This window comes from Microtus ochrogaster, chromosome 21 (genome assembly GCF_000317375.1).
Source record: "Microtus ochrogaster isolate Prairie Vole_2 chromosome 21, MicOch1.0, whole genome shotgun sequence".
Taxonomy (NCBI): Eukaryota; Metazoa; Chordata; class Mammalia; order Rodentia; family Cricetidae; genus Microtus; species Microtus ochrogaster.
In genome coordinates, this window is record NC_022022.1 from 25617681 (window position 1) to 25644229 (window position 26549).

Genomic DNA, 26549 nt, shown 5'->3' on the forward strand with positions numbered 1-26549 from the left:
CTCTCTCTCTCTCTCACACACACACACACACACACACACACACACCTCACTTTTGAACTTGTAACACAGACAAGAAGACTATGTGGTAAGAAAGGAACATACTCTGCTCAACAGCCAAAGAGAATTGAAGGCCAACAACCACACTAATCCAATAGCCTGACTATATAATCTGTGACAGACCACACAACTGATGGGCTTCCAAGTCAATATTCTGTAACAAAATGAAATCAGGGCTGGAAAGATGGCTTAGCAACTAAAAGCACAAGCTGTTCCCCCCAAAAGACCTGGGTTTGATTCCTAGCACCCACATGGCACCTTACAACTGTCTGTAACTCTAGTCCCAGGGGACAGGATGCCCTCTTCTGGCCTCTAATCCCATACCTGAAGGCCATGGTAGGAAGGAGAACTTTGAGTTTGAAGTCAGCCTGATCAAAGCAAGTTTCAGGCCAGTCAAGGATCCAAATCAAGACCCTGACTTAATAGAAACAGGGGGGTAGGGTGTGGGGGAGGTGTGTGCAAGGGCGGGGGGGGGGGGAAGAATAATAGACATGTTGACCAAACTAAGGGTATATGAAAAAGCTTTATAGAAATCCATGACTTTGTAAGCTAATTTAAAAAATACAAGAAGGAATTTAACTGGACAGTGAAGCTTCCAAAAGACATAATTTATTAAAAACTTTAGTGCCAGGAATGGGATATCCCCCTAACTGTTATTCATCAAGGGGGTCCCAGAGTTCCCCCAAACAACACAGGCTATTTCCAATGCTCTTGGTTGCCCACCACAACTAAATGCTAAGACCCTATTGCAGAAGACAACACACTCTGGTTGCAGGACTCAGTAGTCAATCTGGAACTCCCAGCCAACTCCCCGCTGGCTAGCTTTTCCACTGCCAGAGGTGCTGTGCAGACTGCTGAAGGACAAAGGGCATCAGCGCTCATACCCAGTGCTGGCTTCTGCACTGCAATACAGACCTTCCAGGTAAGATAGACCCATAGGAAACCATGGCACGATGCTTTCGGGGGCAACCAAATCCTTTCTGATCTGATTTGATCTTGCTTTTCCTGAGGGAACATATTTGTGGTATGGTAAACCTGGATAGAACCCCAAGGCTGGGCAGGGCATCGGCCTTAGGAGAAAATCTACTTTTATTGGTGTTGTTTTGTTTCCTTTCCTTTTCTGGGACAGCATCCCACTATGTGACCATGGCTGGTCTGAAGCTACAGTAGAGCAGGCTGGGTGGGAACTTAAGAGACCCACCTGCCTCTGAGATTAAAGGCATGTACCACACACACACATGGCTTGGTTTTATTCTGAGGCAGAGTCTCACTACATAGTCCTAGCTGGCCTGGCTGGAACTCATTATATAGATGAGACCAGTCTAGTCTAGAACTTATTGACTTGACTCTGAGATTAAGCATAGGCCACCATGCACAGGCTACTACTATTGTTTTGCTAAATGGTCGTGTTGTCAAACTGCTAAGTATTTATGTTTATACTCAGATCTACACTTCTTCTGGCAGTGGCAGCATTAATATCTGCTGGTCATATCTAGTCCACGTACTAAGAATGAGTGACTATTTAGTAATCAAACCTAAACAGCACATCTACCTTATCCAACCCCTTCCAAGGCTCAGAGAACATCCTGGAGGAGTAAGAGAAGACAGAGCACTGGCTCTTAAACAGGACCCAGGTTCAATTCTCAGTACCCACAGGGTACCTCCCAACTGTGACTCCAGTTCCAGAGGATCCAATGCCCTTTGTTGGCCTCGGTGGGATCCAAGTGGTGAACAGACATACACGCAAACAAAACACCCATACATATAAATAAATGAATGAATGAATAAATAAGCGAGCAAGAAACCTTTTTTTAAATGTCAGAGGTAGAGGATGGGGAAGAGAAGGGAACGAGAGCTGTCTTCTGGACATGAGACAGCCTGTGGCACTCAGGAACTCACAGCAGCTGGGGTTTCCTGTACAAAATCAAGCTGGTCAACATTCCAGCATGGATGGGGGAGGGGCTCAGGACTACTGCTGGCTACAGGGTTCTTCTGTGGGGCAGCCCCTGGGAAGCTGCCCATGCTCCAGTGGGACTGGACTCAATGAATAACAAAAGAAGGGAAGATGAAAGGGCGGGTACAGGAAGAGAGAAAGGAGGGTGGGGTAGATATGAACAATACACATCTATGAAATTGTCAAAGGGTAAAATATTTTGAAGTTTAAGAAGACCGAGAGGAAATGGTGCTGGTCCTTCTCTGATCAAGTACTCAAGCAGAAGAGCCCTTTGTTCAGTCCCCAGCACTGTGGAAGAGGGCAGGGCTAACAATTTATATAAGGAAGTATAAAGTAAAAGTCCCTTTCTCACTCTGGTAACTGATATTCTACTACCCAGATGCAGTAGCAGTCCACAGAAGTTTCCTGTGTGTTCTTTGGAAGAACAAACCGTAGTGTGGTTCTATAACTATTAATTTAATGTATCCTAGACATTCTTATGTTAGCATGTGTAAATCCTTATTTTTAAAAAGTACATGAGTTATTTCATTATGGGTGAGTTTACTAAATTCTTATTAAGAAACATCATTTTAGAGAATGAACTTCAATTAAGAGGACAGGTTTCCTACAAATAAAAGTGGGGGTTTGTGCTTTAAAAACTGGCCACTTTGCTGAGCATTGAGAACTTGTCTGTAGTCCTGGCACTAGGGGCCTGAGACAGGATTATGAGTTCAAGGCCAGTTGTCTTAACTAGCTGTCTAGCTACTGCTGTGAAGAGACACCACGACCTCAGCAATTCTTTCATAAAGGAAAACATTTAACTGTGGTGGCTCACTTACAGTTCAGAGGTTCAGTCCATTATCATCATGGTGGGATATAGCAGTGTACATGCAGACGTGGTGCTGGAGCTGAGAATGCTATATCTAGCAGGCAACAGGAAGTGAACTGTGACACTGGAAGTAGCTTGAGCATAGGAGACCTCAAAACCCACCCTCACAGTGACACACTTCCTCCAACAAGGCCACACCTACTCCAACAAACCCACACCTCTTAATAGCACCATTCCCTTTGGAGGCCACTTTCTTTGAAACCACCATATCAGCCTAGACTACACAGCAAGAGACTGTCTCAAAACACAAGCAAATAAGAAAGATCACTGTTATAGCTCTCTTCAAGGACTTCCAATTCATATTTTCCACCAATAATGTTAAAAAAATGTCTTATCTTCTCAATGCTAATATTTTACTCTTTACCAGCAAGTGAAGTATTCTAGAAGCATTTTAATCTTTTAAATAAAACAGTTAGACATACTTATTTTATGTGTACAAGTGTTCTGACCATGTGTATGTACAGGTATCATGTGTGTGCCTGGGACCCTCTGAGGTCAGAAGGCACTGACTCTCCTGGAACTGGGGTTATGGCTGGCTGTGGGTTGCTGGGAATTGAACCCTGGTCCTGTAAGAACAAATGCTATTAATCACTGAGTCACCTCTCCAGCCATTTTTTCTTCCTTGATACCGGGACTGAACTGAAGGCCTTTATATACCAGCAGGTATGCTGGCCCTGAGCTGAAAGGAACCTGAACTTTCTTTGCAGCTTAGGTAGGCCACAGCCTGTGATCCTGTCAGTCTTCCAGGTAGCTGGATTACAGGTCTGAGCCACAGGCCCAGTTGCTAAGATAACTCCATTTGCTATACTATTTTCTGTGTCTCATTTAACTTACTTCTAATATATATAATACTTTGTCTTCAAAGACCTGAAGGCCCTAATATGTAAAGTATTTAGAAAAGTGAGTGATTTGGGATACAATATGTTTTGCTTTTGTTTGGTTTTGGTGTTTTGAGACAGAGTTTCTCTGTGTAGCTTTGGAGCCTGTCCTAGAACTCTCTCTGTAGACCAGGCTAGCCTTGAACTCACAGAGATCCACCTGCCTCTATCTCATGAGTGCTGGGGTTAAAAGTGTGTGCCACCTAGTGAACATGTTTAAGAATGTCTATAATGTTGCTGGCATCAAAATCAATGTCAGCATTAGTGCAGTCAGCTATGTAAACATAAAAGTTAAGAGTGCTGGCTGTTCTTATAGAGGACCCAAGTTCAATTCCCAGCACCCATATGGTGACTTACAATCAGATATCTGTAATTACATTTTCAGGAAATCCAATTATCTCTTTTGGCCTCCACTAGCACCAGGTATTCATGTACTTAAACACAGAAAAAGACGGCTCACCTCTTGTCACTAAGGCTTTCAGAAATGAACAGACAGCCTGAGTCAAAATCCATTTAAATATTTATTCTCTGCTTAATTGCTGACTCGGCTCATTCCTGCTGCATGGTACAATAATGGAATATAATCATGTCTCTGTTACAACTACTCCATACCACTCCTAAAAACAGGGCCACACCATGGCTGCTGACACCTATCAGTGAACTACCTGTAGAGCCACTGACTTTCAAGTTCATTAACAAAAGCAAGGGGAGGAAAGGGGAAAGAAGATAATTATGATGGGGGTGGGAGTGGGAGGGCTCCTTTTCATTACTCATTCAGCATCACCATCTAAATGACCCACACAAAGAGAAGTTATCAGTAAATACACCTTTAATCCCAGAGGCAGGTAGATCTCTATGAGTCTGAGATCAGCTGGTCTATTTAACAGAGTTTCAGGCCAGTCAGAACTGCATAGAGAAGCTCTCTTCTCAAAGAAGGAAGAAAGAAAAAAAGGGAGGGAAGAAGGGAATAAGGGAGGGAGGGAGGGAAGAAAGGAAGGAGGGAGGGAAGGAAGAAAGGAAGGAAAGCTATTTGAAAACACACATACTTAGAATTTTACTTTAGCTCAGAGCAAGAGCATACACATTCAGTAGGAATTGATTTCTAAGTTGACTGTTTTGTCTTCTCTTGGGCTGGTGACAGACCTCCATTCCTTCCACTCTGGACTGTGAGCAGTAAGCCCCAAGCTAAAGATCACCAGCAGCAACTGACACTGATCTGTGGCTAGCTTCTTTCTGGATAAAATATTTAACCAATTAATTATAGACAGTAAATCCAGGACTACCAGTATGGCTTAGATAGTTAAGGAACTTGCTACCAAGCCTCATGACCCGAGTTTGATTCCTTGGACCCATGTGGTAAGAGAGAAGTGATCCTCCAAGGTTGTCAACTGACCTCCATACTTATCAACACTCACATGCATGCATGCATACACACAGGTGCACACCGACACTATACTAAATGCAATTTAAAAAAGAAACATTCAGTTTTGCTATGGTCAGTGAGACACACATCCGTGTCCTAACCTGTGATTATGTGGGGCTGCATGGCAGAGGAGAATTAAGGCTGTAAATGGCATTAAGGTTTTAGTCAGATGACATCTATTAAAATAGGTCTATTATCCTTAACTGTCCAGAGAATTAGAGGCCTGGCTATGGAGTCTTCAGGGAAATACTCAATTGCTGGTTCCAAATACAGAGAAAATGGGCCATGAGCCAAGGAATGTGGGCAGCCTTTAAAAGCTGGAGAGAGCCATGGAAGGAATGTGTCCCGCAGAGACGTCCTGAGTTTAGCCAGCTGGACTTCTCACCCACAAATAATAAACTCTCCATTTCAAGCAGTCAATTTGTGGCAATTGGTTATAAAAAAGAGTCAGAGGCCCTTCCTGACCTGACTCCTGTGCCACAGCACCTTGTGTGTCTGTCACGCGATAACCCTCACCTGGCAGCCCAGCTTCCACACCTGAGTCCTTGGACAACTTACTCTACCAGGCTCTTCCACATCCTTCCACCTGACCGTTTCCTACCCATTCTGGTCTCAGTCCAGCTCTTCCTGAAGAAAGGCCTTCCCTGACACTGCTTGAACACAGCTTACTTTGCTTCCAGAGTATCCCAACCTCAAGAGAGAATGCTTTGCCCTTTCCAGCTTCTAGAAGTTGCCTGACTTCCTTTTCCTGTGCACAGGTCTAATTTTAAACTCTCCAAGTGCAAAAGCTAGCTTACCTTTTCCCAAGCCTCATGAAAATCACAAACACGAAGTTATCAACAAGCATTTCTGTATCTGGCACTAATCATACTGTCAACAAGATACTTAAAGAGAAAAACATGAACCTTCAAGAATGTCTCCTACAGCTGTGGAAGGCAACAGACTTGCAGGGGTCTTGCTAGGCTAAAGCTGAGATCCAGGACAGGTCCCGTCAGTAGGCTCCCAGTGACCCCATCTTCAGAGCACACCACCCTGTTAATGTTAATTAATTACCCTCTCTGCCACTGCTGACCCCTCTTGTCCCTCTCCAGTAAGAACTGCTACAAGTCTATCATGCCAGATCACACTTTGTTTGAGACAGAGTCTCTCTAAGTAACCACAGCTATCCTGTAATTTGTTATGCAGACTAGGTTGGCCTCTGCCTCCTGTGTGCCAGGATTAAAGGTGTGAGCCACAATTCCAGGCCTCGGATCACAAACTCACCTGAACAATCAAAAATCTAGCCATAATTTTTTTATTCAGTTGGTTTTTTTTTCTTTTTCGAGATACTATATCATGATATATCTTTGGCTGGTTTGAAATGTACTATTTATACCAGGCTTGCCTCAAACTTTCAGAAATCCTCCTGAGTGTACTGCATGTGCCAACTTGCCAAGCTTGTTCATCATTTTTGATCCAGCTGAAGCACCAGTTAACCTTTCCCCTATTACAAGTTAAGATCTGGCCACTGGTTAGGCAGGCTATGACTTCACAGACGTTCCTGTCTACTTGGAAATGTTTTTCTCAAGACTGCTTCAGGTGCTTTGGGCGCATAATCCTAACTTGCCTTCTGGCAAGCTAGAGAGATGGTCTATTAGCAGACACTTTCCAAGAGTGCGTGTAAAGAGGAGGAAAGGGTGAAAGGCAGAATAAAGTAACTGATTAAAGTGATGGAAACAGTGACCAAGCCCTAACTGTCAATACAGTAGGGGAGTAAGGTTGCTAGTGGCTTTCAGGATATTCTAAAGAGGGATGAAATATAAAGGCAGCCCACTTATCCAGCTCAGCTCAGTACCTACTACAAGTTGCTACTGGGGATACAATGAAAACACTGTCTGCCATTCAAAACAATTTGTAATCTGGTGTTCTAAAGAAAATGGAATAAAGGGTTTCTCAGTGCTGACTCTATCAGAACTGGGTACTTTAAAAACAGTACCTCATTCGATCTAATCCTCTCAAAGGCTCTGCATGACCGCTGTCACTAAACTCAGAAGCTCAGAGATGGTAAGCATGTTCTTCATAGAGCTTGGAGGAATCAAAGTCTGCATCACATTCTGGGCAAGGCCATGTGTCCGCCCGACTGCAAGCAGAGCCTTCTCCAGGCTAACAGTGCTCTGTCTCCATCATGATGACTAGGATAGTGCCTTACTTCTAGAAAAGTCCATTCATGATGATTCCACTTCAGTCTTTCCCATCCAACAGTTCACGGTTTACAGATGGATTTTTGAAACGAAAATTGGGGCTGGAGGGATGCTCAGTAAAGAGCAGTGAATTTAAGTCCTCTTCCAGAGGACCCGAATTGGTTCCCAATACCCATGTCAGGAGACTCACAACCTGTAACTCCAGCTCCAGGGAGAGCTGATGCCTCTGACCTCTGAGCACCTGCACATGCACACATGCCATACACACATGCCACACACACACACACCATGTGCACACAAGTAAAAGATAAAAACAAATCTTTTAAAAAGAAAAGTTACTTTGAAAGTAAAAGCTGAAATATTGCTAAGGACAATAAATGAGGTTCACAAAAAATGTGTCTTGGAAAACTGAGACGTGTGTGTGAAAAGCATAGCAAATAATTAAAACCATACATTATAATAACAATTGTTTGTTAGATTAGTATCATTACAGAGATATCTGTGTATATTCAGAGTGAGGACTATTCAGATGACTACTATGAAGGACAGAGAGAGGTGCTCTCCCGAGGACCTCCCAGCTAGATGGCCACAGATGTGAACGGAAGCATGCTGCAGAGATCAGAGGAGCCCAGTTCCTCAGACTGGAGACTTCTTTAACTTCTGTGTGTGCTCTCAAAGGTAAGGAGCCCCGGAGCTGAAAGGATCTCCAAGTCAGCAGTCTTTCAACTCGCACTGTGTCTAACCTCTCTGCATCACTGACATGAAAACAATGAACCACAGTGCTATCATTTTGGGGGAAAGGAGAGTGGTGTGCTGTTAAATCTTTCAAGTCAAGTTGGGAACAATTTTGGAATTATACCATTATCAGGCTATCATTTCACTCAGCAGTCTTGTTCCATGACTCAGCTTTGGAAGAAATGTCAAAAGGCAAAGTTAAACTGGACATGTTGGCACACACACCTTTAATTCTAGCACTTGGGAGGCAGAGGCAGGAACTCTGTGAGTTCAAGACCAGCCTGGTCTACACAGGAAGACCCTGTCTCCCAAAGGGGGAAAACAAAGAGTTAAAACTAAAAAATATTCATCTAATACTTCATATGGAAAGAAAAATAATCCTATAAATCATGTGCTACTCTGAGTGAAAATCTGGAGCAAAGCAGCTCCAAGGCGAACAGAAAAGAGTTCAGAGATGCAATGATATCATACTATCTTCAAGTAAGTGGCGTGGCAGACAAGCAGTTAACCTTTGAAAAACAGTAAAAACGATAATAAAAACTCATTTGTCTGCTTTATGGTGGCAATGTTTATAAACTGCAGTAAGAGAAGCATCATAACCATGTCTGACAGTGCAAGCATTTGGTGAAGGTGGGAAAATCAGAAGTTCAAGACCACTGGGCCACTTAGTGAAGTCTATTAAAAGACCATCAAAGTGAACACCTGAACTTGCCCAGCACTGTTTGTGGCTCTAAATACACAGCAATAAACAAAAGATAAACTGCTCCTCACAATCTTCTCAGGCATTGGTGAGAAGTGCTCCTGCCTCCCTTCCTGGATCCCGGATCAACTACAACACTCCAGAATGTGCTCCTTCCTGAACCAACTAGATCACCATCTCCCTTTTAACATTTTATAGAAACCAAATGTCTTTAAAACACTTGCTATTTCTTTTTTTTAATTATTTTATTTGAATGGGTGTCTTGTGTACATGCATGCCTGTACATCACATGTATGCATCACAAGCAAATCTGGTACCCCTGGAGGACAGAAGAGGGCACTGGAAGCCCTGGAAATCCCATTATAGACGGTTGTGAGCCACCATGTCAGTGTTGAGAATGAAACCCATTCTATAGAAAAGCAGTCAGAGCTCTTAGTTGCTAAGCCATCTCTCCTGGCGCCATTTGCTGTTTCGGATAAGAGAAAAAGAACTGGCACTGTACAGAAGACCTAGGGGTAGCTGTGAGGGGCTCCTCCCTTTCCACGCAGTTCTACAGTGGACAGCAGCAACATTGAATCCTGACAGTTCCAACCTAAAGTTGAGTCAGGTCCCACAGGCAGGGCTCAGTCCCACAACATGTCCCCACCTGAGAGGCCAATCACAAGGAGCAGGCTGTCACAAGTTTCCTTTAAGTGGTGATAACGGCTCCGTTTCCCATTACCTTCCCCTTAAAAATACCTTTATGGGTTTACTATAGGATAGTACAGGGAGTTATGGCAACATGCCCCATAATCTCAAACTGGAAGCAAGAGGATCTTCAAGCAGTTGGGAGGCTGAAGGAAAAAAGATCAGGAGTTCAAAGTCATCCTCAACTACCTGAGACACTGCTCAAGCAAAAACAAACGAACAAAACAAGACATTTCAAAGGAATAAAACGTAATTCCACACCAACGAAGCAAAAGAAAAAAATTAACAGCCATGCCTCAAGGGGGCGCACACAAGCAAGGCCTGTGGGGAAGGGGTGCCTCCAGAGCATGCTGGTCACGCCAGGCTTTCTCTTCCCAGACATTACTAAGTAGGGACTGAAGGGTCGTCAAACCTCTGGTCACCAGTGCCATCCTAAGGCTACCCAGGGGCTCCACCCTGTCACAAATTGGGTGCAGAGCAGATGATCACCACGAACAACAGAAGGGCAGTCCTGTCGCTCTCAAAATTCCAAGAGTTTTAGCTCCACTCGACAGGCCTAGATGCAGCTCACAGCATACCAAGGTTATGAAGGGCATGGTCTCATTCTGTCTCTTACAGTTTTTCTTGTCATTGGTTTGCTTTTCCATGGCATTTTATATTCACACTTCTGATGTACTGCTTTTGTATGATTACTACCATGTCTGGAATTCCAGAGATACAGAGAAAAGTGGTTTCTGTGTGCAACAGAAACTGCAAATGCTGCTTAATCCTCAAGATCATTTTCTGTAACACTGAGAAACCAAACCAAACCAGACCTGAGCCTCTCATTTCCATGCTCGAATTAATCCCGTCCACAAAACCAAACCAAACCTGACTCTAGGTCTTTATTTCCTAACACCTTAGTATGACATTTCAAGACCTTTCTGCAACCTGGCCTCTTCTCCCCATCCTTCCATCTTCCCCCTCCCCCACACCCCGCTCCACCCCAGTCTTCCCAGCCGTTCCCTCCCACCCAGTTCCCTTTGCTCTGATCCACTTTCAGTTTCTAGAAAGGACTTGCACTTTCTAAGTGCAGACTTCCAGACTTGTAATGCAACCGCTTCCCAGAGATAGCCCTTCCCTCTCCTCCCACCCCTAGAGCCAGCCCTTCCCTCTCCTTCCACCCCTACCTACCGAATCACTCAAGACTAGCCAGAAGCAATTTGAATATAATTCAGGCAGGAGGAGGGACTGTTTCATCAACTACTCTAACTTTGAATACCCATCTGGTAGCCTAGCAACAGCTGCTAAATGACTGGTAAAACTATTTGAAAAGAGTAAGTATAAAAAGAAATCAAGCATCATTTACATCGGGCATCTTTAAAATATGAATTCGTTCCTACAAATTTAACATCCTTTTGACCAAGTGAATATCCTGGTATCTTCGGGTCGTCACAAAATTTTTAAGGCTAAAATAAAATATGCCACTCGGAAATCAAGAGCACCATTCTTGAATCTTTCAAACATGAATTTAAGATGTTCTAACCTGGGACCTACTTCTAAATTATGATGTTCTGGTGGCTTCACACACAAAGCGGTGTAAAAACAGACAAACAAACAAACAAAGCCTAGGTAGTGTTTACTAGAAAACTACCTGAGTTGAATTTCTAAAACCCACCTGGCAGAAAGAACCAACTCCTAGAAGCTGTCCTCTGACCTCCAGGTGCCAGCCGGGGCGCACTGGTTTATACACAGGCACACAACACAGACAAGTTGTTATTTCAAAACTGCTCACAAATTATGTTTTCACTTGGGTAAAGGGCAAGTGTGATACCATCAATGACACTGTTGACCTTCAGAAGCTGTTTATACTAAACAACAATTTAAGAAGCATGAAATATTGACAAATAAGGCCGACCTAGGGCTCTTAAGACTAAGCGGTCTTTTTTTTTTTTTTTCTGTTTTAAATTGTGAATAAGAATTTCACCTGACTCTCAGGGAGTTTTGAAAGGCATTACCAATTTTCAAAACTTTGGGTGTTAGTCAAAAAGATGATAAAGCCTAGTAAATTTTGATTAGCTCAGTGAGTAAACTGGGTCAATGATTTGTTGAGTACTACAGTGGTTTTGTCCTTTTACACGGGGCAGGATTTTCTTAGCCTTAATGACTTTGGGAGGGTCTCAGCAGACGTAGCACCAGTCTCTAAAGAGCGCCCCTCCCCCAGAACTATCTAGGAACATTCCAGATCTCTAGACTAGGGGATAGGCATGCTAGGGTAAGATCATTTCTCAGCAGAAACTCCTGCATGCTCAGAGCCTAAGGCCCCAGTATGACTGCCACATCCGTGCCGCACTACGCAGGCCTTGCCTCAGAATGGGCCGAAACAACTCTGGCACGTTTTTCTATATCTTAAAGTGGAACCGCAGATGGGGGAATCTAAAGGTGTTCGTTTAGATCCTGTTGACACCTGCTCCCCCTTCGAACACTACAAGCAAACTCCAAACGCCCGAGTAGCAACCGCGGCAGCAAACCACAACAGATCCCGAGGCCGACGAGGGTCGGGGTTACAGTTACACTCCTGCATCATATTTACACCCTTTTGTCTACAAACTTGAGTGCAAACTAAGTTCCCTTCCAGGCAGCGTGCTCGCCCGGCCTTAAAAAAAATCAAGGCGACGTTCCAGAGGCCGGAAGGATGCGATCCACCAGGTACCAAGGAAAGACCACGGACTCGGGGCCCCGGGCTTCCAGGGAGCTCTCGGCGCCCAAGGGGTCGCCCGGGGCAACCGGCCGGCGCCCCGATCGGAGGAGACGGTCGCGCCGGGGGGCTGATCCCTCCACTACGGCCTCCGTCCGCGAGGACTGGCCAGCCTGGGTCGCACAACGCTGGCGACCCCGCCCTGCCGTCCCCCCCCCCATCCCCCTCGGCCGTTCCCCTCGCCTCGTCGCGACCTCCGGGCTCCACCGCGGCCTCGGGGCCCCATCGCGGCCTCCCCGAGCCGGCCTTGCCCGGCCCCAAGCCACGGTTGCAGGCCGCCCGCCCTCCCGTCCGCCCTCCCTCCCGCCTAGGCCCCGCGCCGCGCCCCGGTCTTCCCCGCCTCACCGTTCTGCTGCGGCGGCGCCAGGCCAGAGGCTGCTCCGCCGAGCTTGGGCGGCATCCGGGCACCGGCAGCCGGGTGAGGGGACCCGGCGGGGGCCGACATGACGGCGCGGCTGACGGCGGCGGCTCGGCGGAGGGAGATGGGCGGAGGGAAGGAAGGCGGGGCCGCGGAGGAAGAGGAAGAGGAAGGAACGCGCCCGCGTCACAGGCCGAGTCACTCAGGACCGCGGCCCCGGCACCCACGCGCTGCAGCGCCGCCGCACGAGCGCGGACCCCGGCCCGGCCAGCCTCCCGCGCCAGCGCCCCCTGCAGGCCGGAGCTGCGCGACCACCGCCCCGCTCAGGCCAGGCTGTGGCGCCGCCGAAGCGGGAGGAAGGCGCGGGCCCTGTGGCCGCTGCTCCCTGGTGAAGCCTGCGCCCTGTAGGGCTGGAGGACGGGTGCGAAGCTGCAGACTGAGGTCTGTAGTCCTGGATCACTCTGTCCCAACCCACCCACGTACTTTTCCTCGGAGGACGAAGCCTGGCTTTGGATTTGTTATTTATTCTTGCAACCCTCCCTGCCCCCCCCCGTTCCAATCTAGCCTAATGTTTATTGAAAATGTGTAATTCCCAGGCAAAGAGAAATCTGTGTGACAGATTCACAATAACAATGGTAGTATTCAAAACTTTAACCAGTGGCTTTAAATAGCCAGGGAAAGAGGAAGGCGAAAGCCGAGTACAAGGAGAACTTAAAGACAAACTTTATTTCCACCCTCCTCTCGAGGCTTGGCTCCGCCTATTAGCATTTGGAAACGCTGGAGCACGCAGAAGCTGAGGTCAAGCTTGCTTTGCCCACCTTGGTGAAATCTTTGAATTAGTCTCCCTGGTCCACCCAGCATGCTGACTGGCAGGCAGGAGGGCACTACCCAAGTGGTTTTGGTTGGTTTCTTGGTCCCAAGTCGGCTACCATCACACTGTGATGGGAGGGAGGCAACTGCTCAGAAACGTTTGGGTTCTGAATGGAGATCATGTAAGATGACGTTTCTGGAGCGGTGGAATCCTATTTACTGGAAGGTTATGCAAACCTTAAAGCTTCGTAATTCTAGAACAGCACGAAGCTTTCCTCTAGCTGTTGCCATGAATTAGTGACGGGTGCCCTATCGCGCCACACTACAAATAAATAGACTTTTACTAGATGGAGTCTCACTTTGGAGTTCGGAGATTTCCGGCTACATTATGCTCTATATTCATAGGTTTCGTGGCGACTTTAAGCTTCTTCACAGAAACCCAATCCTCATGAGGTAGAGATCACACCCCTCCTTCATCAAGGAGGTCCTACAGTTCAAGCCCCAGCACTTGCCGGGAGTCCTTCGAATTTGGAATAAGGCTGGCACTCTGTGAGTAAGAGGATAATGGGCAATTCGCTTTCTGCCTCTGGAATGTGTGTCCTCCTTGATGTAGGCTCATTTTAATCAGATAAATGGATGCGGAATAAAGAGTCATGCTGTCTCTTCAGGGAAGAGCCCTTACAAAGACTGAGACACTACGTTTTCATAGAGCTCTATACGACATATATATTTATTACTTTTGTGTGGGGGTTGTGTTAGGTCCCAAAGGAAACTCCAATTCTCCAAACTCCAAAAGGCAGTGCAAACGTCCAAAAATGGGCTCAACCTGGACTGCAGGAGGATTTCTGGCAATTAGATAAAAGCCAGCATTCCTCAGGAAATTGTGAAACTGGTCCCCAGCCCCCTCACCCTCCACATCAAAAATATTTTCCTTCTCTCTGGTGGATGAGAATACAGCTACCTGTGGTGGCTATTAGCATATCAGAACCCACGTTTTCCTCCAGCCTCCCTCAGTACTACAGGTACCTGTTTTACATTTCAAAGTCCATGTTAGCATCCTAACCCTTCTCACCTCCCCTCTACCCTAAATTCCTTCCAGCTCACTAGCTTCCCTTTCTTAGCTGCTCCTCCTTATAACCCTCGTCTATCCTTGCTATGTTGTTTTTCTGTCTCTCTCAGTCTCTGTGTGTGTGCCCCCCCATCTACAATAAAAACCTTCACATTAATTATACCATGGAATGTTGTTGGGAGGGTATTGTTTATTTGTTTGTTTTATTTGTTTAGTTTTACTTTTGAAACAAGGTTTCTATCTGTGTAGCTCCAGGCGGGCTGTAGCTTCTGCCTCAGGGCCCACCAGACACAGCACTCCACAGTCTGGAGCACCAGCTACCCATTAATTTAGCACTGTACCCTTCTAGCGTGTACAGGACAATACGCAGTAGATGCTGCACCAAATCGTGCATATCAATGACCCTTGAGCAGAGCAAGCATTTTTAGCTGAAGAATTTGAAGAAATAATTGTTGTAGGAAGAACTCCCCACGCCCCAGCAGATCAAAAGACAGCATGTTCATGTGTCTGTGGAGAGCAGCATCCTCAAAAGACAGGAATTCTTGCACGAGTTGAAGGAACGGTGATCTCATGGTTTTCCCATGATCTTCTGCTCTTCCTCAAACCCAGTTTTATTTTTGTTTTTTTTTAAATATCTTTTTGAAAAGAGATACAGTAAAGACAGATTCACATGGAAAAAAAAACAGCAGGAAGTATCATTGAAAACTATGCCCACATTCCCAAAAAATGGATTATGGAAGTTTGTCTTAGTTTACAGTGTTGGTTACAAGTTGTTATAGATAATGACCAGGAATAAAGCTAAACAAAGAAGATTAGATTCAGAGTTCTTATTTTGAAATGAAAAAAAAGGGGGAAATGCTGTGAGATAATGTTCTTGTACACTGTAAAAATTTGTCACTCATATTAGTTTAATAATATTTAATTTAATAATAATAATTATTATTAGTTTAATAATTTAATTTAATAATACTGATTGGCCAGTAGCAGTAGGCAGGCAGGAAGTATAGGCAGGAGGAACAGACTAAGAATTCTGGGAAGAGAAAAGGCAAAGAGTCAGTCACCAACCAGACACAGAGAAAGCAAGATGAGAATGCCTCACTGAGTAAAGGTACCAAGCCACGTGGCTAAACATAGACAAGAATTATAGGCTAATTTAAGCAATAAGAACTAGTTAATAATAAGTTTGAGCTAATAGACCCAAGAGTTTATAATTACTATAAGCCTCTGTGTGTTTCTTTGGGACTGAATGGCTCTGGGACCAGGCAGAACAGAAATTTCCATCTCTATATAGTAATAAAAACAGCATGGTATTGGTACAAAACAAGATACATTGATCAATGGAATCAATGTGAAGGTCCAGAAATAAATCCAAACACCTGTGGATACTTGGTTTTTGATAATGAAGCTAAAAATACACACTGGAAAAAAAGACACCATCATCAATGAATGGTGCTTGTTCAACTGGATGGTGAATCGGTGATCAGATGCTTAAAACAAATCCCACACTAGCTCAGAATCGAGAAAAAGATAGTCATTTATTACGGGGCAAACTCACAAATCAGAATTCTCCACTTGACCGGTTGAATCACGCGATCTAAAGAAAGCAAAAGCAGCTGGTGGAAAAAGAGCAAAGGAAAGGAGAACAGAGGGACGGATGCCTGTTTGGCTTCTGCGTATATATATTATAAGAGGCCACACCTCAGTAATTAAAAGCTGTAATACTTCCTACAGCAGGATGGCTTCATTTAGAAGACTCGAAATAGATCCATACTGCTGTGGAAACTCCTTCAGCCAATAGGTCTTTAAGATACTGGCCCACTTTGGTCACGGTCTCGTGTACTAGAAATGCAGATGAAAAGCATGTGTGGGCCTCTTGGCTGCTGGATTCAGTTCCAGTTCTCAGCGCACACAGAGGACTGCAGATCGCTACTCTTTCTGTGAGTTTATCCCTAGATAAATAAGCCTTTGTTATACTCCATTCCAGGCTATTGTGGAACTCTTTTGTACGCCAATAGATTGGCATCCACTGTCTGGGCATGGATTCATGTAAGACCTTTAAAAAGTATAAGAAAAAAAAAGAGGGCTTCTAGACCCACAAAAACAGGAGCGAAGTACAGCTTTTCGGTAGCCATATTTTTTTTTCAGATAGGCTCTGTTTGCTACCCACAAGCAGAGGAATGGTTTCTTTAAGAGCTGGCTTTTTGGTTCATGCTGGTTCTGCTATGGAGCACTTAAATGGGGTCTGTGAGCAGCATGATATAAATTGCATAATGGAGACATAGACTTGCTGTGTCCCTGGAGTTGTGGCAGTGAGCATGGCTTGCAGGCATAGTGAATATACCTTTGCTATGTTGGACTGAGTGGAGCAAGCAGGTAGGGCTGTGGAGTTTGTTCTAGCCACACCTGCTTAGCATTAAAAGAAAGGGGGGTTCTCTTGGTCAGAAAGTGATTACAGATACACAAAAAAGACAGATTCAGATAAAAAAAAGACCTCTGAATGGGTCATAATGTTGGATAAATATTTGTAGGCTTGGGAGTGAGAAGAAAAAGAGTATAGACAATTATAAAAATAGTTATAAAAACAAAATGAACTCTTATTTAAAGAGATAGTAAAAGTAATATAAAAGTACAGACAGTCATAGATTAAAGGATTTGTAAGGAAAAATAAGCCATGTAAAGATGAAATATACACAGAGTCTGGATTGTATATTATTGTGTTTTCTTTGAATTTTTTGGCTGTAGAGAGATATTTGATTCTGGCGCTGCAAAACTAAACCAGCATATATATTTTAAAGCTATCTTGACTTTAAAATTTGAGTCTAAGGATACATTGCTTTGGAAAAGAGGTTCTGCTTTTGTTTCTACAAAACATAAAAAGCTGTGAATTCTTTTCAGGCTAATGTGGTTTGATGGAACAAGACCCCCAGAAAGGTCTCTGTGAACCCTAAAAATACTTTGCCCAACAAATAGCAGAAAGCAGTTTGGAGAAAACAACACCCAAATTTCCAAAATGATTATGATTGTTTATAAATGTAAATGTTTGTTTTCATTTAAAGGGGGTTGATTATAAGTCATTAATGGTCACAGTCAATCTCTAAAAAAAAGTAAAAAAAAAAAAAGAAAAAAGAAATAAAGAAGAGAGATATGATATAGGAATGAATACTTTGTTTGGTGTGGATCTTGGTTATTGATACATATTTAAGGTTGATTTTGTTATACTCTGTATATGTATTTCTGCTTTTGTTTAAGGTATTGCATTTGCGTAGCTCATTAAAAAGGTAATGTATTAGTAAGAAATAGAGGTTAATAGGTAGTCATTTATAATAGTCAAACTTGTAATCATATTAGCTAGGTTATCTAGATGTACCGAGATATATTTCAAATGGATAGGTATTCTTCAATGTAGAATATGGCATCTAAATAACTTAGGATTCTATTGACATGAGACATGATTGCTCTTGGCAGCACCAATCTGTTCCTGAGAGAATGTTGGGGACCAAAGACACTCCATACTGATTTTCAAAGTGGCTGTACCAGTTTCCTTCCCACCAGCAATGGAGAAGTGTTCGTTCCCTTTACTCCAAATCCTCTCCTGCATAATCTGTCAACAGTGTTTTTGATCTTGGCCATTCTGACAAGTGTAAGATGGAATCTGAGAGTTGTTTTGATTTGTATTTCTCTGATGGTTAAGGATATTGAGCATTTCCTTAAGTGTCTTTCAGTCATTTCATATTCCTCTGTTGAGAGCTCTGTGTTTAGGTCTGTACCCCATTTTTTATTGGATTACTTGTTCTTTTGATGACCAGTTCCTTAAGTTCTTTATATATTTTGGAGATCAATCCTCTTGTCTGATGTGGTGTTAGTGAAGATCTTTTCCCATTCTGTGGGCTGCTCTTTTGTCTTGTTGACTGTGTCATTTGCTTTACAGAAGCCTTTCAGTTTTAGGAGGTCCCACTTATTAATTGTTTCTCTCAATGTTTGTGCTACTGGGATTATATGTATCAGTTACCTTTGCTTTGTAATGCCCATGTTGATTGCTTTGCATCCCTTGGCATCTCCCTTCTTCTCAGCATCCTCTCTTCCCCGAAAATCCTGCCTAGCTATTGACCATTCAGCTTTTTATTAAACCAATCCAAGTGACACATCTTCACAGTGTACAAACAGATTATTACACAACAGTAACTGAAGGATCAAGCGGGGAAGGGGAAGAAAGAAGGGCGTGAGGAGAGCCAGGGAGAGACAGCTAAAATTAAAGGCCATTTTGGGGGTAGTGTAAAACCTAATATACCTAATATACTAGAAGCTTCCTATAATATATACATTTATGAAAGCAGTCTAAATAAAATCACCAAATAATGAGTGAGACAGAGTACAAACTGACCATCTCTTGTCACCAAAGCTTCCAGCACTGGGATTGGTTACATCTAATTAAGTTGTTGATTGAAAGGATCCCATAGGAACTCCCAAACCATCCAGGCTGTTTCCAAGACTATAGGTGACTCTCCAGAAACTGACAACAAGGCTCTATTGCTGAAGACAACACCTGCTCAACTCACTGAACACGGAGAAGTCCAACCGGTGCCTACATAGAGCCTTCACCCCCTGATACAGAAAAGTACTCTGTATACTGCCAAACCAGATACATAAAAACCAGCCCAGCTACAAAGCCTTGGATCTACAAGAGTGGCCTGTCTGCAAGATTTGAGAATGCAATGGTTTCACAAAGCTTGTGGCAGTAACCAACAAATGCATGATTTGACTTAAAGCCCACTCTATGATATGGATCCCATACCCAGGACTACTTTGGTGATCAAGAACCTAAGACTGGATAGCCCGTGGACCAAACCCATGGATTGTAAAATCAGATACTAAAGGAATGTAGCAATAAAATGACTCCTGATGACATTCTGCTCATAACCAGTGCCTTGCTCAGTCATCAGAGAAGCTTTCTCCTGCAACAAATGGAAATAAATACAAGACCCACAGCCAGACATTGTGCAGAGAGTAACAGACCTTTGAACACTCAGCCCTAAACTGGATATCTCCATTAACTCCTCCCCTGACAACTCAGGGAACCCTATAGAAGTAGATGCAGAAAGAGATTAAGTACCAGAGGGGATGGAACACACCAAGGAAGCAAGGCGTTCTACATCAATGGGATTGATGCTCATATGAGCTCATAGGGACTGAGGCATCATGCACAGGGCCTGCACTGGTCTGTACCAGATGGGACCCTAGAGCTGAGAGAAAGTGACGTGTCCCCACTTCTAACCCAGAAGCTATCTCCAGTTGATAATCATTCATAAATGAAAACTTAGTTTCCTCCAAAGGAGCCTCATTCAGGAAACAAACTACCCTGTTGGGGAATATTATTTTCAGGTGTGTTACTTTTGTTTATGCTGCTTTTGATTAACTGTGAAGCTGTGACTCTTGCCTGTCTAAAATACCAGATGGCCCTAATAAAGAGCTGAATGGCCATTAGTGAGGCAGAAGCAAGGATAGGTGGGGCTAGCAGGCAGCAGAATATAGAAGGAGAACCAAAGAAGATGAGGAATAAGAGAATAAGGAGTGGAGAATATGTCAGGGGTCAGTTACATAGAAAACCACAGAGAAAGAAGCAGAGTAAGATATACAGAAATAGAGAAAATTAAAAACCCAGAGGGAAAAACGTATATAAGTTAAGAAAAGCTGGCTAACAACAAACCAAGCTAAGGCCAGGTATTCCTAACTAAGAATAAGCCTTTGTGTGTGATTTATTTGGGAGCTGGGTGGTGGGCTCCTCAAAAAAGCCAACAGAATAAAATGTCACACATTTTGGCATTCCATCATGGGGCTCGAATATCCATCTAGAGTCTGAGAAAGCTTTAGAAAAACCTGGCTCCTTTAAGAGTTTGTGCCTGCTGGCAAGCCCTTGTTACTATTTTAATTAGTTACAAAAAAAAAAAAAAAAAGTAAAAAAATGCCTGCCACAGTGCAAGCATCAGCATTCTAGAGCTCTAAAAAGGTTTAATGCCGTTCTCGGTCATGTACCTTTGCCAGGCTACAAGCTTCAGGCTTGGCTTTCAGGACCCAACCCAAGAGTGGGCAGAGCCAGGCTCTAGAGCAGGCAGAGGATCCAGGTATAGCTTAACAGTCTAAAGTTTGTTCATGCAGTCAAAAAAGTCTAAAAGATATGCAGAATGAGGGATCCTGTCAGAAGAACTTCTAAACAAGTTCCAGTGTGCTTCACAATGTGTGTGGACTTTAGAAAGAAAGATAATGGGTAAAGGCAGTTATAGACAGAAATAGAATTTTAAAAAATAAAGTCTTTAAAGAAACAGTAAAAGTAAGTAAAAGAAAAAAAAAAGCCATGTAAAGATGGGAAGTACGCAGGGAGTCTGGATTCTGTATGCTATTGTGTTGATTTTGAATATTTTGATTGCTGAAAAGCAAAGGACAGCTGCTAAGAGACCTGGAGTTGAAAGAGGGACTGTTGAAATAAACCAGTCTAGATATTTTAAGAATGTTTTAACTTTAAAAAAGTCAAAAAGTGAATTTGTCAAATGGAAATCAAAAATGCTTTGGAAAAGTGGTCTTGCTTTTGTTTTCCACAGGAAACAAGAGGCTGTGGATTCGTTCCAGGTTGAGATGGATCTGGTTTGATCAGGGGAGACCTCCTGAAACTTTACAGGTGAATATCTATTAACAAAGGTTATAACTGGTCTTCCCAGGACCTGGCCATTATCTCAAATTTTCTCTCTGGGATCCTAAAAATACTTCACCTACATACAGCAGGAAGCAGTCTACAGAACACAACATCCACATTCCCAAGAGAGAAGGGGATATGGACTGTCTTTGGTTATTTTGTGGATCATGAATGTTTTTTTATAATTTAGGAGAATATAGGATAGAAAAAAAACCTATTAATCTCAGATAGTTTGCATTGGCATGGATTTTGGTATTTGGATAGAATTTTGTTACATTGTATATATGTTTTAACTCTTGCTTAAAGGACTTTTGTATATTGATACAAATTTAAGGTAATTTTTGTTACAATACACTGTATATATGTTTTTACTCTTGTTTAAAGGATTTTTTTAATATTGATACCAATTTAAGGTATTTTTGTTACAATGTAATATGCTTTTGTTCTTGTCTTAAGGTATTGTACCTATGCAGCTCATTTAAAAATGTAAGGTAAAATTCTAGTTTTTGAAAACTATTTTTATGAACTCTTTTGGATTATCAAGTCAGTAGCTATTCATCTATAACAATCAAATTTGTAGATATGTTAGACATGTTTCCCAGATCAGATAGAGCTATATTTTAAACAACTAGATGGTCTTTAAACCTTTCAAAGATCTACAAAATATGGTATTTAAAATGCTTTGTTGAAGCCTTTCATGACAGTGAGACACATATGCTCCTGGAAGCTCTGACTTACTTCAGAGAAGATATAGGCATTGAACAAACTCCTTATGGAGTTTGATTTCCTTGTGGCAAGGTTAGCCACTGAGCAAAGAAACTGCTCTTGCCTTTAACCTCTGACTCAGTACTGCACAGACTGGACATGCAGGACCTACAGGAAAGTGACTGCTGCAAACTTTACCAACACAAGAGTCTCACTATGTAGCTTTTGCTATCTTGGAACTTACTATGTAGACTAGACTGGCCTCAGGCTCAGAGATTTACCTGCCTCTGCCTCCCAAGTACTGAGATTAAAGGTACCTTGCTTGGCCTTATTATTTTATTTTTACTTTTATTTATACATTTTTCTTCTTTTTACCCCACAGGTCCTTTGTGTATATGTGTTATGGCTTCCAGTTTAGTTTTTATGGGATCTCTGAGTGTACAAACAAACAAGTGGATGTCTGTGTTCTTATCTGTTTCTTGTGCCCTTACGTGGAGCCAAAGTTTACATTTTAATTTTAATTACTGTATTTTAGAGATTTACGAAACAGTTCCTGAAATGCTGGAGGCTATTGCTCCTGGGCGGTAACAAGCCAAGTGTTTTCACTCTTTTAAACAAGTTTGTTTGACCCATCTGCACTAGCTGTGCTTGATCACAAGTGGGGCTGTAGGACCAGCCATGACGAACTCTCTAGAGGCCTGAATCTCTGTACTTTACCCTAGGGTGATACCTGATTCTGATAAAGACCACAAACTGAGGCCACCCAGGCACTACCCAGGAACAGACCATCCAAAGGAAATTCCTAATGTTCCAACCATTGTAGATAGGATCACCTGCCAGCACACACCCATTGCTTTTCACCAGGACACTGCCAGGCAAATGCCAGCCAATCAGGGGTCCTAAACCTTAGAAATCCCTCACTCCCACCTTTGCTACTATAAAAACCCAACCCCAGCTGAGCTTGGGGCTCTCCCATCAGTCCAATATGTTGGACACACAAAGAGACTGAGTTTGCAAACTTGTGTAAGAATAAAGGCTCTTTGCTTTTACATGCAGAACTCAGTCTCCTAGTTGGTGTTGGGGGGACTCCGTGATCTGGGCATAACAGCGGGAGGCTCCCAGGCAGGAAATAGGTTAGGATGTACATTTGCCTCTGATTGGATCTGATGGGAAATACTTAAATCACTGCAAACCATGGCGCAGGGCCATTTTTTTTTTCTGGGAAACCAGAAATGGACCTGGCCAGAGCCCATCCAGCTGTCCAGTATTTAATTAAAGCATGCTTCAAAGTTGGCTTTAAATTAAGGCAGTAGTCTTATTTTTGACCAGTGGGATTAATACTTTCTTGGATTTTTTTGTCCTATTCTGTTATGTTAGCTTTTGTTTTATCGTATTTTATTTTTTATTATCATCTCTTAGAAGTCTGTTTGTATTTTAAATGATCAGCAGAAAAGGGACAGATCCAGATGGGAGGGGAGTGTGAGGAACTGGGAGGACTACAGGGAGGGGAAACCATAATCAGGAAATATGAGGGGAGAAAAACAATTTTCAAGGAAAGGAGAGAGGGAGAAGGAGAAGAAGACGATGATCACTCACACACACACACACACACACACACACACACACACACACACACACACAGCACACTAGGCATGATGACACATGTTTGGCAGCACCAGGGAAACAGACAAGCAGATCCCTGGGGAGCATTGGCCAGCCAGCTTAGCCTGCGTCTCACATTCTGGGTCAGTGAGAGGATCTGTGTAAAAGAAGGGAGAAGAGGATGACGAGGAGGAAAGAATAAAAACAATAAAAGTGACCAGTACCTGAAGAACAACACTTAAGATTGTCTCTGACATCCACATGCCTGTTTACTGACGTATGCCTCCACACACGTATGCACACACACACACGCGTGTGTATGCGTGCACGTACACATTTACTTAGTATTCTTTAGAATGATACATACATCTTATAGTGTCTGAAATACAAGCTCTCCAAAACAACCCCAAATCTAGTGAGTCAGAAACTAAAGAAAGATGACCCCAACAAGTTCTGTGTGATTCAATCTTGGTTGTTGATCTGATTGGGTTGAGAGATGTCTAAATGTCTCTAAGTGTGTCCCTGACCTTGAGCACCTGGGTCTAATAGGTAGTTTAATCCATTCATGAAGTCAGCATTTGAACAGGCCAGTGCAGATGTGGAAGGTGGGGCCTATTTGGAGGAAGTGTGTCCTCTGAGGGCCTGCTCTCACAGGCTAGCCTTGGCTCTGGTCTTTTGCTATTGTAATTTCTTCTTGCTCCTTGGCTACCCGCGAGGTGAAAAGCTGTCCTCCGACATTCGCTTCTCCTATTAGGATGTTTCTGACTTACCACAGGCCTCAAAGCACTGGCCAACCATGAACAGAAGTGTCATCTGAGAACCCGAGGCAAAATGAGTCTTGCTGAAGGGTTCCTATCCCCTCCCCTCCTTTTTCTGTTTTTGTCAGAGTGATGAAGAGTCCACACACACTCTCTCTAACACCTCTGTTTTGAGAACTACAGCTTTTGAATAGCAAAATGAAGCTAAACTGGTTTGTTCATTTTCACTTAGAGAGAGGCTTCAGGTCCCTTTTCTAGGTCATCTGTCCAACCTTCTGCTAACCCTTAAAAAGGATATTTGGATGCTGGGTAGTGGTAATCCCAGCACTGTGTAGGAGGCAGAGGCAGAGGCAGGTGAATCTCTGTGAGTTCAAGGTCAGCCTGGTCTACAAGAGCTAGTTCCAGAATAGCTAGGGCTGTTAAACAGACAAACCCTGTCTCGAAAAACCAGGGGTTGGGGGAGAGGATATTTGGCATTAAAATAGCATGAACACCAAATATGTCAGCTCCTAGGTCAATCTTAGCTGTTCCATGTGCAGGGCTGTTGTAGATGTTATAGCCAAGTCTATGCTGAGAGGAACAAGTGTCATTGTCTGTGTTTTAGCATATAGGTAAAGGAGGCACAATTCCCTGCTGCTACCCTCAGCAGCCTGAGGAGAACCTAGAGTTTCAGAGACCTCAGCTCAGGCCAAAACGATTTGTAACTTTAATACTTTCAGGACTAGCCAGTTTACGAAGTAGAGTTAGAGGTTTTATCAAAGGTATTATACAGGATTTATCAAAGGTATTATACAGGATTTATCAAAGGTATTATACAGGCTTAAGTACAAAGATGAGAAGAAACAGATATGCTAAGAAAAAAGTCAGATATACCCAAGTGTGGGCACAGCTTGTTGTTCTTGCGAGATTTGTTACTTTTTGGGACAGGGTCTTCCTGTGTGTCCCTGGCCTCTCTCTGTAGATCAGGCTGGTCTTCAACTCTCAGAGATCTACCTGCCTTTTCTTCCTGATGGCTGGGAACAGCGCACTGCCATGACTGGGAACAGTGTACCACCTTGGCTGGCTCAAGGTCTTAAGCATTCAGACTTAAGCTGGATGGTTGTTGTCTTAATCTCCAAAATCTTTGTGCGCGTGGGACACTAGCTCTATGTCACCAGTCACAGGACATGTTGTTAACCGTGCTGGAGTTTGAGCTTTTTACCCGATGAGAGGCTTCAATCAGACTTCTACGTGAGGGTTCCTCTCCCTTCTCAAGTCCCCATAATTTTCCTGTCCTCCCTCTGACTCACCATGACTTAATCCCTGCCACATACTCAGAAGGGACGTTTTGCCATGTAGTCACCCTAAACCTACGTGCACTTACAAGGAAACCTCCTCCATTCTCACCCAGACCCTTTGATTATTGCTGTTCGCCTGCTGTCAGTTCTCTAGTTCCATCCCTCATCGTGTTAAATGTAGAGCCATACAGCAGAGGAAGGAAACGGGTTGGTATAGCGGTGTGATTGTGTAGTGACAACAATCGCTACAAGTTGTCAGGGTAAGGACAGGACAGACAAGAGAACTGGGGAAGTGGAAGGATCAAAAGTGCACAGCTGTCTGATGCAATAACTGAAGTTGAGCAACCCCGTGGATTCCACTCGGACTAGGAGAGATGGCCCACAAGTCTGTGCCATTGGGAAATTTATATCCCGGAAGTCTGAAGGGAATAGATTGAAGAAGAATTTACTGAATACACCTGTGCCTCAGCCTGAGCACTCAGCCCAAGGACAGAACCTTATGTCAGGACCAAAACAGATAGGCATAGCTCTGACCCTCAATTACAAAGAACATACTATGCACACTCTTGGGGAAGACAGGAAGCATCGGCAGCCCATTTCTAGGGTCATATGAACTTGTTTGCATACAAGCAGGTTAGATGTCAAAGTTCAGTTCTCCCGTCCCATGCTTAGGAAAATTATATACTCACAGGGCATATGTACGTCGCCAGGCAGATGGGAGCCAGGACTTTGAAACTTCCGAATGGAGCTCACTCTTCCTCCTCCTCCTCTTTTTTTTTTTTTTTTTTTTTTTTTTTTTTTTTTTTGAGACAAGGTTTCTCTGTGTAACATTCCTGGCTATCTTGGCATCTGTTCTGTAGATGGGGCTGGTCTCGAACTCACAGAGATCCATTTGCCTCATCCTCTCCAGTGCTGGGATTAAAGGTGTGTGCTAACACCGCCTGGCCTCACTCTTCCTTTTGCTGATACATGTTGGTGCCTTTCTAATGAACAAGTGAATTAATTGATTACTTGAGGTTCTTATTTATTGATTTATTTATTTATTTATTTATTTATTTATTTATTT

The 26549-nt window shown here is 43.4% G+C and overlaps 2 protein-coding genes across 4 annotated transcripts in view; one reads left to right on the forward strand and one right to left on the reverse strand.

The window, feature by feature from the left end:
• Sec24b (SEC24 homolog B, COPII coat complex component) overlaps positions 1-12734 on the reverse strand; it is a 65064-nt gene extending 52330 nt beyond the window's left edge. For both annotated transcript variants that reach the window (XM_013350028.2, XM_005357277.3), the window contains exon 1: positions 12565-12734. In XM_013350028.2, the coding sequence (XP_013205482.1) occupies positions 12565-12664 (100 nt within the window). In that variant the 5' untranslated portion in view covers positions 12665-12734. The remainder of the gene's footprint in view (positions 1-12564) is intronic.
• LOC113457236 (proline-rich proteoglycan 2-like) overlaps positions 12687-26549 on the forward strand; it is a 24051-nt gene continuing 10188 nt past the window's right edge. Inside the window, exons 1-2 of one of the 2 annotated variants that reach the window (XR_003377859.1) lie at positions 12687-13018; positions 13793-13936. Coding sequence is in view for 1 of the 2 variants with exons in the window: in XM_026784166.1 (XP_026639967.1) it covers positions 12702-13018; positions 13793-13844 (369 nt within the window). In the remaining variant the exon portion in view is untranslated. Of the gene's footprint in view, positions 13019-13792; positions 14482-26549 lie in introns of those variants that run through there. The other variant, XM_026784166.1, reaches the window with a different exon arrangement.